The following is a 15,493-nucleotide window of genomic DNA, read 5'->3' as shown; positions in this document are numbered from 1 at the left end:
CCTCCCCCCAGCCTGCCGCTCCGAGACCACAGAGCCAGCGGGGCCGTTTCCGTATCTGGCCTCAGCGGTCCGGCTAGGAGCCCATACTCGGTATGGCGCGTGTGTGTAGAGTGTGCGCTCATCACTGGCCGCCTCGCACATCCCTTCTCTCAGCAGATGCTCACAATTCGGCAAAGAAAGGGTTTTTATTTTTTTTATATAGATGAGCAAACACACAGACCTGCCCAAGACCCACTAACTAGTATGTGACCAACCCAGAGTTCAACCTGTTCACACGGGGTCAGCTTTCAAAGGGACTCTGAACCACTGCATCCCAGCCACAGGTGAACAGGCCCCGGGACATATCCACAGGGGTGGATGGACGGCCGCTGAGCCTGGGAGGGACCCGGGCCCTCTGGGAATCTTCCTCATGAACACCGGAGGTCACACAGGGAGAGACCATGGAGACGTGCATCAAGAGGGACATCAGATGACATCTAAAAGTCTGTAAAATGTGTATGGTTTGGTGCCAAGCAATCTGAAACAACTCTGAAGCAGGGTCCTGAGGCCCCCTGTTTGCCCATGGCCTGAGAGGGAGGCTACAGTGGGGAAGGGGGACAGGACTCTGGGCGGCAGGTATTTGCCTCCAAATACAGAAGGATCTCTGCGTTTATAACCATGCAGCCGGATCCGCACGTGCTGGCCATGCCATCCCAGCCCACTTGGCCGGCTCGGATCTGTTTCATGTCAACTAAGCCAGTTTCATTTGCAAAAGGGGTCCTGTATAGTCTGTACCAAAGGCTCAAGTATGCTAGAGAGCTAATGATAAAACAAGCAAAGTCTGCCTGGTTCCTTTGTTGTTAACTGGCAAATGCTTTTCCTTATCATGAAAAAATGTGGACACAGAATAAACAATGCCTTAAAAAAAAAAAAAAGTAAGTGAAAGTGATAGCTGTGAGCACAACACCGTAAGAAATTTCCCAGAGCTTAGCCACTGCCACCTTCCTCCAAAAGGTGGCATCAACCTCATCATCAACCCCTTCTTCCAAAAACCAATGTATCTCAATGGATATTTGCCCCCAGAAAACCCTAGACAAGCAAAATGTTGCTTTGAGCAGCTTGGCACTCAGAGCCAGGGCAGTGTTGCCCAAAGACAACATATGGTGGCTGGAAAGGGGAGATTCTGGTTTTAAAAGGTAAGGATAACACCCAACCTGGCAGGGAAGCCAAACCTGGCTATTATCCTTTGCTTTAAGACCAAACACGACCGCCAGGAATATAAAATAGTGCAGCCGCCATGGAAAACAACATGGCAGACCCTCGAAACCCTAAATGTACAAATACCTTATGATCCAACAATTCCCCTTTTAGGTATATAAAGAAAACAACTGAAATTAGGGACTCTAACATATTTTTTTTGCACAGCAGTGCACACAGGAGTAGTACTCATAATAGCCAAAAGGTGGAAGCAATCCAGTGTCCACCAAAGGATGACTGGATAAACAAAAGGTGGTCTGCACAAAAATGAAATATTACTCAGTCTAAAAAAGGAGATTCTGACACATGCTACAACATGGATGAACGTCGAAGACGTTGTGCTCCGTGAACTAAACCAGTCACAAAAGGACAAAGAGTATGGTTCATTTATACGAGGTCCTTTGAGTAGCCAAATTCAGAGATGGAGGATGGAATAATGGTCGCAACAGTTAAGGGGAGTGGGAGGAATGTTGTTTAATGGGGACAGAGTTTCAGTTTGGGATGCTGAGAAAGTTCTAGAGATAGACAGTGGTGACGACTGCGCAAGTGAATGTCCATACACACTGAAAACGGTTAAAAGGGTTAATTTTATGTTGTATATTAAATACAATTTTACTACTAAAAAGAGTAGAAAAAGAAAAACCAAACAGTAAAGATTCAAGGGTCAGAAGCAGCACACGGCACCTGATGCATGAGGGTGGAAGCCAGGGAGGGGTACCAAGCGGCTGCTCGACCCCCCCCCCCCATGTTCCCCCCGGCCAGCTGGTCACAGATCAACCCACCACATGCAGCTTTGCCCAACAGGTCTGCGGTCTTAGCAATCTGGGCAGGATTCCACAGGCCCCTGCGCAGTCTTTTTAAGAGAAAAAAAAAATTACTAGGATTTCATTTTATTGTCATGAAAACCATAACTGAAGCTAGTTAATCCCTTGTGAAATGTCTGCCTTTCAGAGTGTTCTTCTTTCTTCTGACAATAAAATAACCCTTTGTGATTTCGTTGGGCTAATTCAGAGCTTTTTTTCCTTGTGTAAACTGTTTTACAAGCCATTTTTTAAAAGTCTCTCAAAGCACAGCTGAACTCTGCACACGGGATTGAAACATTTAATTTTCTCTAAAGGAGCAGTCCCCCAATTGGTTCCCCTGGGCTGGAATCACCACCGTTGAGTTTTCTGCAAACGAGGCTTCAAGCTCAGGCTTTCTCAGCTCCTCCAGCATGTCCTGGATGATAACTTGCAGGGCTTTGCCCAGCAGCCTGGCTGGGAGCCAATGGGATAACCGAGGCACGTGGATGAGTGCCGCATACCCATTTCCATGATGCAAAGACAGGTAGTAGGTGTAATCACAGACATATCTGCAACCACATGAAATGCTGTGTTACTGCTCCCTGAGCAGGCCTCTAATCCTACGGAAGTGTAAGCATAGGGGACAATGCAGCATCCCCAAAGCACGAAGACCTTGGACTGCCAACCAGGGAGATTTAGGTTTTGTTATTCTGCCTTAGAAAGAAGAATGAACCGGGGAGAGACTGATTCTTGGTCTCACGGTCCCACAATCAGCAAGCAGCAGAGCTTGGGAAGGGACCAGATTTTCAAGCAACTAGTTCAAAACATTTTTACACCCGAACCCCTCTCATTCATGTCTACTGAGTCACTTGTTTATTCATTTTTGGGGAGCGGGGGGAGGGGAGTGGAGAGACTATCTACCGGGGGTCAGAGTTTGGAGGAACCAAGGTAAATTCATCTCTACGTGGGGCTAAATCACAATAGTTAACTCACAACCTGGGTTGCCATAAAGAAAAACAAAGCATCCACAAACGTCAGTGGCTCTCAGAACATGCCTTCCCATCTCTTCTCTATCCAAGCACCAAAGGCCGGGGTCGGGGTCGGGGGCCTTGGATCCGAGACCCGGAGCGGGGATGACAACTCCGTGGTCTGTAGGAGCTCCCCCCACCCCGGGGTGGCACCGCGTGAGCAAGTGCCCAGCCAGACCCCGCAGGATGGCCTTCCCGTGGGGAAGGGGTACATCCGGGGAGAGACCCTGGTCGGAAGATGCACTGCGGTCATTCCCCCTTCTCTACCCCTTCAGGGACCCAGCACTCACAGGAGGTACCTGCCGGCATCTCGAGAAAAGATCACTTCCACACCCTCCACAGCAACGTGCTTGCGCACGGCCTTCATGCTGACCTCCGACGCGATCACTTCCGGGCCATCCGGAAGGCACTCACCGCGCGCCGGCCGGAAGCCCCGGATGTCGGCGTCCCGGTAGCTCCGGTTCTTGGCGCACTGCTCTAGAATGATGGCCTTGGCGGAGGCGTCCATGCCGATGTGGACAACGAGCTGCTTACATACACGCGGCGGCCAAGAGATTAGGGAAACTGAGGCCTGCTCTGCTGAAGGGCCAAGCTCAGCAAGAGCACAGGGTGCAAAGCATCGCAAAGCCCAAGATCTGGCACATAACCTCCGGGCTTCCCTGCTGACACCCCTCCTCCCCCAGTGCATGTGCGGGAATGCAAAACAACTGGATAGAAACCCATGTGACATTTAATTTAACTACTTTTATAGGGGCAAATATTCTTGACGGTGATGTATTTCCCTTTCTTTTCCCTGGGGGTAGGGGTCCCCCCCCCCCCCCCCCGTAGCTAAGACTAGCACAGGAAAAGCTTACCATTTCAGGGGAAACTCCCCTCTCTCTTATGAAACTCTAATAAAGGAAGTAACAATGTGATAAAATACTGTTGGGATTTTTTGAGCTGATTATTTTTCCTCTTTGAAAAAAAGAGCCGTGTTGCATTTTATCAAAACACCTGGGGCAGTTGTCTTAATGGTTTGGTGGTGTGTGTTGTGTTAACCTCATCATCAGGACTTTCTATTTTTTGGACATTTGTACCAATTTTTTTTATATATAATGACTCTGTTAGGATTAAAAAAAAAAAAGGCTGGGTGTGATGAAGATGGGACCTCCCCAGATGAGCGACCTGCCAACCTCCCTTCCATGCCCAAAAGGTCCTTGTCTCTCGCTAAACCTCACAGCCAACCTGCCCTGCATGGCCATGGCTGCGACCTAACCCAAGGACTTATTGGTTGGGTGGAAACTATCTCTGAGTCCAGGCAAAGAATAAAGATTCCATTTATTTTCCTCCTTCCCTGTCTCCAGAATCTTCTTCCAAGTTCCACTCTGTATTTCAGCTTAAACTTTTATGAACAGACCCAGAACCTTAGAAAATTGGCTGGGACCTTACTTGTGGGACAAACCTAGAACCAAGGTCCAGGTGTTCATAGGCTCTGGGACTCCACCACGTCATCATCCCCGACCCCATCCCCCCAGCTTCACTGCCTCTCCAGCCATCGTTTACTTGCGGTTTAAGATCTTCCCAGATTCTGATGACCTTCTGCTTCACCTCCCTGTAATCTACAGGCAGCTGGAAAATCCGCAGCTCTACCTCCATGTCACCCTTCAGGCCCAGCTTGGACAGCTCCTGCGGAAAGAAGCAGCATGTAGACAAATCCTGATGGGAGGACCCTGAAAAGCTAACACTTGGGTCACTCACTCTATTCCCAGGGTCCTCTGTGGGCCTGGACCCTGCCCTCAAGGAGCTCATGTGCTGGTGAGGGGCCAGGAGAAGAGTCACAGTTCCTTCCCCTCAAGGCCCCAAAAGAGGGGTACCCCCACGGCATATCTGACCCAGCCTGCCGGTTAGAATGATAGTCCGCAAAAGGGATGCAGGGTAGATGTCGAGAACAAATGGGAGCGAGCCAGATGAAGAAGCTGGGGACAAGCGTGCCAGGCAAGGGGCTTCAGAGGCAGGGGGGAGAATGAGGACCAGAGCCGCTGGGAAACCTGGTGGAACGTGGTGCTGGGCAGTGGGTGTGGGGCAGGGAAAGCCTTCCTCCGGGTGCCCTGCATCTCCAAGGACAGGATGTTTAGCAATCCTGGACTCAGCCGAGCATTAACTGCCTGTGGCACCCCTGGGCATTGTGACAAGTAAGCCACCACCATCAATGGTGTAACAGGAGGCACTGCACGTGGGTAAGCATGGGAACAGAAGCTAGAAAAGTCTATGGAATCCAGACTGGGTGCTCCACTAGAGTTTGGACTTTAGCCAGAGCAAAAGGGAGCCATCCAAAGATTGTGTGCAAGGAGCTAATTGGTCAGAGCCTCTTCCAAGAGGACGGCGGTGGAAGGGGTTGGGGATGGGGTGGGGATCATGAGGTTGGCTTTGGACCTGCTGAGTTTGAAGCGGAGGGACCTGGCTTCTTGGCTCTGTGCATTTGGAGCTCACAGAGAGGATTCTGGGAAGACAGTAGCATGTCAAGGCTGCAAAAACATGGGTTTAGATGAGATCCGGTTGGGGTTGGGCAGGGGACAGAGATAGGAAAGAAGTCCCGTGGAGAAAAACCCAAGGTCAGGGAGCAGAGCACCCTCCTTCACTGGCGGGAATCTGGAAGGAAGAAAGCCAGGGAGTGAGATCTTAGGCCTGTGCTAGGCACTGTTGGGAAACGTTAAATCAGAAACCTGCAGGCCGTATCCTTTCCCCACTCCAGGAGCTGGGCTTGTCACCAGAATGGTTTCGGATTAGCACCTCTCTTTTTTCCTGCCTCCCTTCGCTGGCAATTTAGGATATCCAGGAGCGTGTGTCTCCTTGGAGAGAGGTTGCTGTTGGGCTTGTCAGGCCTGTGCAAAGGTCACAGACGGGACATTCTGGGGCCCTGCCCTGGGCTTCAGAGGAGACAGGCAGGGATGATGGGCCCCAGTGCGGATCGGCCTCTGCTGCTCTCGTAGAGGAGAACACTTCTGGCTGACTTTTCGATGTCTCAGGTCTGGCCTCCACAAGCTCGACGGTCCTGAAAGGCTCAGCTTGGCCCACCGGGCACCCACTCGGAAGCCCAGTTCCTCCATCCGGCTCAAGCTTTGTCCTTTTCCAAAAGTAAGTGCCAAGATCGCATCCCCATTTGGGGCCTGAAGGGGAGACTTTATTTGCCTGACTCCGGTGGGGGGAGGCAGGAAGGAGGGCCAGGTCACCTGGGATGGGGGCCTGGAGGCCGAGCTTCCAGATGGACATTCCAAGGGCCAGACAGATCAAGGGGGTTCCAACTCCTGTGTCCCTGTCTTGACCTGTCCTGTGGGGCATGAGTGAGACAGGAACAGGGAGGCTGGACCCTTCTAGAAGCTCCCATGGGAGATGAGCATCACCTAGGCCTTTGCCTTTGACGGGAGGAGGGTGAGAAGGCCATGGCTTGGCTCCTGGCTGCTTCTCAGACCCTAGTCATCTGCGAAGAACTAGTTTCTTCTAGTTGGTGGCATTCTCACGGGGTCTGGCTCTGAGCAAAGCCTGCAGGGGAGCCCCAGAACCGAAGAGAATTACCAGGGAATCTGCCTTCAGAGCTGTCCCCCCCGAGAAGCTGCTGTAGCCCAGCCGTCAGTGGAAATGTCGAGTAATTACACTCACTAAGCCTGTAAAGACGCAGTGCCCCAGGGATGGGGACATCCACCCTGAGCCAGGCAGGCCCGGTCAGGCCCGGTCAGGCCCGGTCAGGCCCAGCACCCAGCCGTCCAGTGATGACTGGTCAGCACCCCCTCTTCAAGAGGAATGAGGCTCTGGGTTCTGGGTTGGCACACGGAAGCCCAGACCAAAACAAGCTGTGGAAGGGGCCCCCCTCTTTTTTTTTCCCTACCTCAGCTTTTTCTTGCCACCCCACGCCATGCCAGCTGAGGGGAGAGGAGAGAGGAAGCAAGCCCCTGGACCTCTCACGGGTCCCACAGCTGCAGCTGGGGTTCCGGGGTCAGCTTTGGGGAGCTCTTTGCATGAGTTTCCTATGGTCTCATGACAAAGTGGGTGGCCCAGCCGCAAATTTTATCCCCCAAACCTGTAGGAAAGGAGCCCAAAATCCAGGTGTCGGCAGGGCCGTGAACCTGTAAGAGGGGGACCCCGCCAGCTTCTTCCAGCTTCCGGGAGTCCCGGGCAGCCCTGGGCCTCTGCGGTGTCTCTGTGGGCTTCCCATCGTCTTCCCTCTGTGCACAGCTGCCTCGAGTCCAGGTCCCCCCGTTTTATAAGGACGCTCAGCCCCTGACACCATCTGAGGCCATGCTTCCCAGAAGGCGATGGCATCACCGTCGCCAAAGTAGGGAGTGCCAGGACGCTGAACTGTCGCCATCCGGGGAATCCACAGAGCCGCCGTGGGATGGACGGTGTTCGACATCCAACTTGACCGCTTTGTGTTTTTTTCTGTATCTGGAAAATAATTCCCAGGAGATTAGAGCATCCCACTTCTGCTCATCACGCGTTTCCTTTTAAGTGGCCAATCTGATGCCCAGATGCACTTGACCGCAGCCTGATGCTCGCGTGCCGCCCTCCCTGTGGGTTCCAGCGGAAGTCCGTGGCCACAGCCCAGCCCATGGCCAGCCCCGTGGAAATTGTGGCATAGGGCACGCGGTCGCAGACTCCGGGCTGGCTAAGGACAGGTGCCACATGCTACGTCCCATCAGTCGGCCGTGTGTGGCCAACTTCGTGTCTAGAGACCCTTGGATATGAGAGTTGCGCATAAGGGCTTCTGGACCTGTGTCGACTTGAACTTGTTCAGGCGGTGCCTTCCGTGTCTTCCTGGTGTATGCTCTCTTTCTGAGGAGAATGTCACCCTCTTCCTCTCTCTCTCTCCACTGTCGTCCTGATAAGGGAAGAGCCTGCAGCTTGGAGGGTCTGCCCGGTCACCAGACTCTTCTCAAGCTGCAGAGCTCCCCCTTGGAGGAGGTGACCGCGGCCACCCACACTGTACGGCTGCAAGTCCGGAGGCCTGAGCTGGGTCCCCTGGAGCCTTTCGACCTGGGGGTGGGGGCGGGGGGTGTGGACGACAACGCAAGCGGGCAGAGGAGGGAAAACAGCCGGGAGAGTGTCCATACCTTCACAGGCTGCAGGTCTCGCCTGGGCCCTGGCCAAGCCACCTGGGCGACCGTGGGAAGTCTGCGGCCATCCCAAGGTCACCAGGGCAGGTAGGGGACCGTAGAAGTATAAGAGAGGGTCCTATGCAATTGAAATGTGTCCCCCCAATATTCATAGACTGAGGCCCTACCCCTCCCAGTGTGATGGTATTTGCAGACGAGGCCCTTGGGAGGTGACAGATAAGGTCAGGAGGGTGGGGACCCCAGGACGGGAGTAGAGTCTGATAAGAAGAGGAGGAGACACCAGAGCCTTTCTTTCCCTGCCACGTGAGGACACAGCCAGAAGGTGGCCCTCTGCCAGCCAGGGAGAGGGTTCTCACCAGAAACGGAATCTGCGGGGACCTTCATCTCACACGTGGCCTGCGACTACAGTCCTGACTCGAGATATTGAGGAAACTTTTCTAACTCGACATTATGAAGAGAGTCTCCAGGCACTACCTCATGGGGACAGTCTGCTTATTCTCTCATTCTCTCTCTCTCTCTCTCACACACACACAACACACACAGTGTCCTGGGCCACCTACCAGGGCCCATGGCAGACAAAGGCATTTTACAAAAAAGAAGAGCAAGCTAGTGCTCCTCACCAGCCTCAGTCTAGAACGAGGAGGGCGCAGGGCAGAAGGGGGACAGAGACAGAGCCAGACCCCAGCTACAGGGCCACAGCGAAAGGCGTGGGCTTTGGAGTCAGGAAGACCCTGGTTTGAGACTTGCCTCTGCCACCTTCCAGCAGGCAAACTCAGGCATGTTACTAGCCTGGGTGCGACTCTGTTTTCTCATCTGTGAAATGGGGAGAATGAAAAGTCCGAACAGTTTTCATGAATATTAAATAAGAGGATTCACCAAAAAAAGTGCCTAGCACAGTGCCTGGCACACAGGGATTTATATGAGGGATCAGTGCTTATAATTAATAATTATAATTGGGAAAGTCATGCAAGGATTTATTGAAAGTGACATTTAGTAGAATTTGATGAGCCTGGGGCCTGTCAGAAGCAGTGAGTCGAACATTCTGCCTGAGCAGAAGGCAGGCCTTCTCTCTGCCGAGCAGGACTGGTTGTTTTAGCAAAGAGAATGTAGGTTCTGTGCAGACCTGGAGGGAGCCAGGGGTTTGTGCCTCCCGGATTGGCACAATGCTTTGTGCTCAAGGAGGGGAGAGAGATTGAGCCTGGCATAACCATGTTTACCACAGCGTAATCCCGAGGGCTGTGCCAGCCAGAGGAATGACAAGACCCAGCAGGACGCCGAGTGCCCACACAGGGCCCATAGTTCCTCAAAGAAGCCCAAACCCCACCAGGTGCTAAGGTCCTTGGGAAGCAGGGAGCCCGCCTTCTGCCTCCTTCTCCCACTTCTTCCTGTCTCCGCGTCGCCTGAAATCTGGTCACCAGGAACACATGGCAGTTTAACAAATGGAACCGAAGAGAGGGAAAAAGACACCAGTTGCTCTCTGAATTTTTTCAAGTCCACCGAGGCTGGGACACCAACTGGTGTTGGAAAAACAGTTGCTGTTTTTTCCAAAATGTGATTGCTTCCCCTATCAGATGAGAGTTCCCAGCTAGGACCGGCAAGCAAGGATGCGTCTCTTTTTTTTTTTTTTTTTTTAAAGATTTTATTCATTTATTTGATAGAGAGAGATCACAAGTAGGCAGAGAGAGTGAGAGGGAAGCAGGCTCCCTTCAGAGCAGAGAGCCGGACATGGGACTCGATCCCAGGACCCTGAGATCATGACCTGAGCCGAAGGCAGCGGCTTAAACCACTGAGCCACCCAGGCGCCCCAAGGATGTGTCTCTTTATTCAGTCATTTGAGCAAAACTCCCGGGAGCCTCCAGGGTTGAACTCAGCTCCAGGCTTAGTGCGTCCTGGTGGGTCACATTCTTAGAGGAGACACAGACTAGAAACAGGAGGTGATGACAGGATCCTGGCAGGAACGGCTGGGTTGGGCCCTCCCTGGGCTGCAGAAACCTGGGGGGTAAGAGAGAAGAAACCCACACCTTGCCTCTCCCACTCCCAATTGTGTGAGTTTGGGCAAGTCACTGAAACTTGCTGAGCCTCAGTTTCCCCATCTGTAAACCACAGTAAAACGGGACCAACTTCATATGGGTTGCTGTAAAGGTTAAGCTGTACATGCGGAGTTGCAGTCTGAGAGGGCTGCAGGGAGGAGGGGGCTCTGGCCAGGACTTGGAGGATTAGCAGGATATTGCTAGGGAAAGCAAGAGTGAAGCTTGGAGATGTATGCAGACACTCCCCTTTCTCTCTCTTTCTCCCTCCCTTTCTTCTTCCCTCTTTCCCTCCCTTTACAATGAATTTATTGGCACCGGAAAACCCCTGAGAAGAAACAAGTTAAAAAAAAAAAAAAAACAAACAAACAAAGCCAGATCTCAGGCTATTTCCTGTAGCCATTCATGGAAATGGAAACATACTGAAATGAGTATCCCTTGAGGGGAGAGTTAGCCTGATTCTCTTTTTATTATTATTATTGTAGTATAATTGACATCTGTAGGGGCAATTCTTACCTCTTTGTATAGTCTTCGTAGGACCTTTACTATGGGTATGCACATACTATTTTTCTGGTTCTAAAATCTTGAAAACAAAAATGGCTCACTAATCAGAATAGCTGCTCCTGGAGAATGCTTGCTGTGTAGCGTACTATGCCCACCTCTTCAGAACCTTCCTGATGAAATGCTAACAATGCACCCATTTTACAGATGAAGAAACTGAGGCCCAGAGAGGATCCGATTACAAGAAGGGACGGATTCCAGGAAGCCACAAAGGCGATGACAGCGGGGTCAATTGTTTAAGTAATTTGGGAAATCATAAGTGATTTGGGAAATCTTGGGATTTGTTTAAAGGTCACTCTCTGGGCATCGGGGTGGCTCAGTGGGTTAAGCAGTTAAATGTCTGTCTTCAGCTCGGGTCATGATATCAGGGTCCTGGGCTGAAGCCCCGTGTCCCGCTCCCTGCTGAACAGGGAGCCTGATTCTCCCCCTCCCTCTGCCCCTCCCCCATGTTCCTACACTCTCTCTTTCAAATAAATTTTTAAAAAATCTTTAAAAATAAAAAAAGGTCACTCTCTCTTCCTTAACAATGCCATGTTCCCTTCTCCATATGTGACGACTGTTCTAGCATACTCCTCTAACTCATTCCTCCACACTAGCGGGTCATGGTCTGAAAAAGCCAGTAATAAAAAACAGAGATCCCATAATTCCCAAACCTCTCTATGGACCAGTTGTTTCCGAACATTTTGATCATGTGCCCCTATTAATAAAAGATTTTAGTGTGCACACAGATTGTGCATGCACACACACACACACACACACATTAGCTGATGTCTTGATGTCTCAAGAGATGATACAACTTTCAATAGGCTTCATTATTCCTAAGCAGATATAAATCTATAATTTCAATGGTTTTCTTAATTCTTCCTCTTTTGGGGGAAGGGACAGCTTCTTATCAGCTGGTCATTTTTTTTTTTAAAGAGTTTATTTATTTATTTAACAGACAGAGATCACAAGTAGGCAGAGAGGCAGGCAGAGAGAGAATGGAAGGGAAGCAGGCTCCCTGCTGAGCAGAGAGCCCGATGTGGGGCTCAATCCCAGGACCCTGAGATCAAGACCTGAGCCGAAGGCAGAGGCTTTAACCCACTGAGCCACCCAGGCACCCCATTTTTTTTTTAAGATTTTATTTATTTTATTTAACAGACAGAGATCACAAGTAGGCAGAGAGGCAGGCAGAGAGAGAGGAGGAAGCAAGCTCCCTGCTGAGCAGAGAGCCTGATGCGGGGCTCGATCCCAGGACCCTAGGATCATGACCTGAGCCAAAGGCAGAGGCTTTAACCCACTGAGCCACCCAGGTGCCCAGCTGGTCATTGTTTTTATGTAAACACCTTGGCAGGCACCGAGCTCCTTGGAGAAGGGGGTAGAGAGCTCCTTGGAGAAGGAGGAGTACCCGTTACTTTTACATGTTTGCTCAGGTTCTCATGAATCATGTTATCTTTTATCTGTGGGTTTTTACAGATTATATTTGTGAGGGTTCTTTGATCATAATTTAAAGATTAGTTTAATTAAAACTGGATAATAAACTGGATAATAAAACACTTTAACTTGGCTGAAATAATTGTAATAAAGTGAATCAGAGAAGGAGGGCTTCTCCAGCACCAAAAGCATCCCTCACCCCAAGGGTGACACGTTCCTTTGGCCCTCTGAAAAATGTGTTGTTTTACATTTTACACAATGTCGTGCAGTGTTACAATTCACGTCCCTGCGCACATACCCACCAAGGCCAGCAGCAGTCCAACTATGAGATGTCGGTCAAGGTTAATTTCTTGATTATCTTCATAGACTAAAAACATAAAAATTCACACCTGTTAGGATGGCCACTGTGGGGGGAAAAAAGAAGAAAGGGAAGAAAAAAACAGGTGTTGGTGAATGTGTGCAGAACCTGTAACCCTTTGCACTGTTGGTCGGCATGCAAAATGGTGCGGCCGCTGTGGACAACAGGATGACGGTCCCTCCGTGTTTGAATAATAGAGTCAGCATTATGATCCAGCAATCCTATTTCTGGGTATACATCCAAAAGAATGGAAAGTGTGATCTCAAGGAGATATTGGCACATCCATGTTCAATGCAGCCTTTTCACCAGGGCTGAGAGGCAGAAGTAACTCGGATGTCCATCAATGGGTGAACGGATGAACAAAAGTGTGGCCTACGCCAGCAATGTAATATTAATTGGCCTTAAGAAGGAAGAAACTTCTGACATGTGCCACAAGCCTAGATGAACCTTGAAGGTGCGATGCTCTGTGAAATAAACCGGTCACAAAAAAGACAAATCTCGGGGCACCTGGGTGGCTCAGTGGGTTGGGCCTCTGCCTTTGGCCCAGGTCATGATCTCAGGGTCCCGGGATCGAGCCCCGCATCGGGCTCTCTGCTCAGCGGGGAGCCTGCTTCCTCCTCTCTCTCTGCCTACTTCTCTGCCTATTTGTGATCTCTCTCTGCATCAAATAAATTTTTAAAATCTCTTAAAAAAAAAAAAAAGACAAATCCCGTGTGACTCCACTTGTACATGGGACCCAAAGTAGCCAAACTGGTAGAGACAGAAAGGAAGATGGTGGTCCCCTGGGGCGGGGGCAGGGGACAATGGGAAGTTGTTTTCAGTGGGTTTCGAGTTTCACTCTTGCAAGAGGACTTGAGCTCTGTTGCAGAACAATATGAATATACTTAAAACTATTGAACTGTATGCTTAAAAATGGTGCAGATGGTAACTTTTATATTTTCCATCACAATTAAAAAAAAAAGTAGAAATGGAGAGCCTAACATCTTCATCCTATAGCCCAGTGAACCCCACTATGGAAATGAGTTTGGATCCTCAAGTTGGTGCTGATGTAGGAAGTATTGGAAAGACCTTGGGGTGAGGGGTGGGGGGCCACCCACCTCTGGTTAGGCACTGGAAAGGAAAGGGTTGCCTCAGGAGGTCCAGACTGCTCAAACCCTACACATTCCCAAGAAAGACCTGTCCTCGGATTGGCCCTTGGCTAGCTCCTGGGAGAAGAGCTCTGAGCCCTTGGGATGTTCTCCCCGGTAAGAGTGGTTTTGTATCCTTAAGGCATTGGGTCACACCATGTTAACTTGATTAGTATCTGCTAACAGTGTGATTTGTTTCTGCTCTGGAGTCTGAGTAGCTGAGATCAACCAGGAGGGCACTGCCTGCTTATAGGACTGACCCTCAATAAAAACCAAGACTCGGATGTTTCCCAGATTGAAAACACCGCAAACGTGTTGTCATAGGTCACGGTTGGGAGAGTAACATGGACCTCCAGAACTCCCCTGGGAGATGATGTTCGGAAGCTCGTGACTGGTCTCTCCTGGTCTTTGCTCATGCCCTTTTCCCTTTGCCAATTTTAATCTTTTAACAGATTTTCGGAGCCTGAGTCAGGTGTATTATAGAGCCTGAGGATGACCTTGGGACCACCTGACACAGGCCTCTCAGCGTCTCTTTGGGTCCTGGTTCTTCCTTTAGAACCATTTCTCCCGGGGCATCTGGGGGCTCAGTCGGTTAAGCGTCTGCTTTCGGTTCAGGTCATGGTCCCTGGGTCCGGGGATCGAACCACATCAGATTCCCTGCTCAGTGCGGAGCCTGATTCTCCCTCTGCCTCTGCCACAACCCCTGTTTGTGCTCTTTCGTTCTCTCACGTTGTCAAATAAATTTTTAAAAATCTTGAAAAAAAAGAATCATTTCTGGGGCGCCTGGGTGGCTCAGTGGTTTAAGCCTCTGCCTTCGGCTCGGGTCATGATCTCAGGGTCCTGGGATCGAGCCCTGCATCGGGCTCTCTGCTCGGTGGGGAGCCTGTTTCTCCCTCTCTCTCTGCCTGCCTCTCTGCCTACTTGTGACTTCTCTCTCTGTCAAATAAATAAATAAAATATTAAAAAAAAAAAAGAATCATTTCTCTCTTTTTTTTTCCTCCTAGCTTTTGGTTCAAGTAGGAAAGAAGACAATTTTCTCTGTATTTATTCACTCATTCATTCATTCATTCATTCACTTTTTTAGTATTTTTTGAGCCCTTCCTTCCACTAACCATTGTGCTGCCCTGTTTCTACCATGAATGGGAAATGGGGTCAGAGCAATGGTAAACGTCCTCAGAGCAAGTAGAAGGTGGGCCAGGAGAGACCAGGTAGGTACAAATTGGAGGACATTGTACACTGTAGGATTTGAGAGAAGTGGCTTGGAGCCTGGTGGAGGCAGGTTCAATTCCAGACGTGCCCCAGAGGGCACCAGCTCAGGCTCTTGACCTTGGACAAATGACTTGGGCTCTAGGAGCTTCACAGGCCTTACCTGTAAACCTGAGACATGACTTCTGTCTTTGCACTGGCTCTTCATAGTGATGCTGTCCCTGAAGGGCTGTTTGACCTATGTGGGGTATTTTCAGTGTTTTGGGGAAACCTATTGGCTGGCCATGTCTAGGAGGTCAACAGCTTGAATATCCTCGAGTGCACATTTTACTTTATCCCACACTCTACCTACAGTGATCTCGGAGTAATAATACTAACTCCACTTCCAACAATATAATTACTGATAAAGTTGAAGATATTTTTGTTTTGTTTTATTTATTTTTTAAAGATTTTATTTATTTATTTGTCAGAGAGAGAAAGCACAAGCAGACAGAGTGGCAGGCAGAGGCAGGGAGAGAAGCAGGCTCCCCGCTGAGCAAGGAGCCCCATGAGGGGCTCGATCTCAGGATCCCAGGAACATGACCTGAGCCAAGGCAGCGGTTTAACCAACTGAGCCACCCAGGTGTCCCTGTTTTGCTTTTGTTTCTATCCTTAAAGGAAATTGCTGT

The 15,493-nt window shown here is 50.2% G+C and overlaps 1 protein-coding gene across 1 annotated transcript; it reads right to left on the bottom strand.

Moving 5' to 3' along the window:
• Positions 1–1,870: 1,870 nt before the first annotated feature.
• On the bottom strand, positions 1,871–3,738 carry PGPEP1L (pyroglutamyl-peptidase I like). Its single transcript, XM_046009389.1, has 2 exons — positions 3,337–3,738; positions 1,871–2,587 (listed from the first exon to the last, which is right to left on the bottom strand). Exons 1-2 carry the CDS (start codon positions 3,732–3,734, stop codon positions 2,338–2,340), a joined length of 648 nt encoding a protein of 215 aa, XP_045865345.1. The 5' UTR covers positions 3,735–3,738; the 3' UTR covers positions 1,871–2,337.
• Between the last annotated feature and the right edge of the window lie 11,755 nt (positions 3,739–15,493).

Source organism: Meles meles, chromosome 6 (assembly GCF_922984935.1).
Source record: "Meles meles chromosome 6, mMelMel3.1 paternal haplotype, whole genome shotgun sequence".
Lineage (NCBI taxonomy): Eukaryota > Metazoa > Chordata > Mammalia > Carnivora > Mustelidae > Meles > Meles meles.
The sequence above is the reverse complement of the archived record's forward strand: the minus strand, read 5'-3'. Positions and strand labels throughout refer to the sequence as shown.

Coding starts and splice junctions, on each gene's coding strand:
- PGPEP1L (XM_046009389.1), bottom strand. CDS start 3,734: ATGCACTGGGGGAGGAGGGGTGTCAGCAGGGAAGCCCGGAGGTTATGT. Junction 2,588..3,336: donor GATGCCGGCAGGTACCTCCT/GTGAGTGCTGGG, acceptor ATGTGGTTGCAG/ATATGTCTGTGATTACACCT.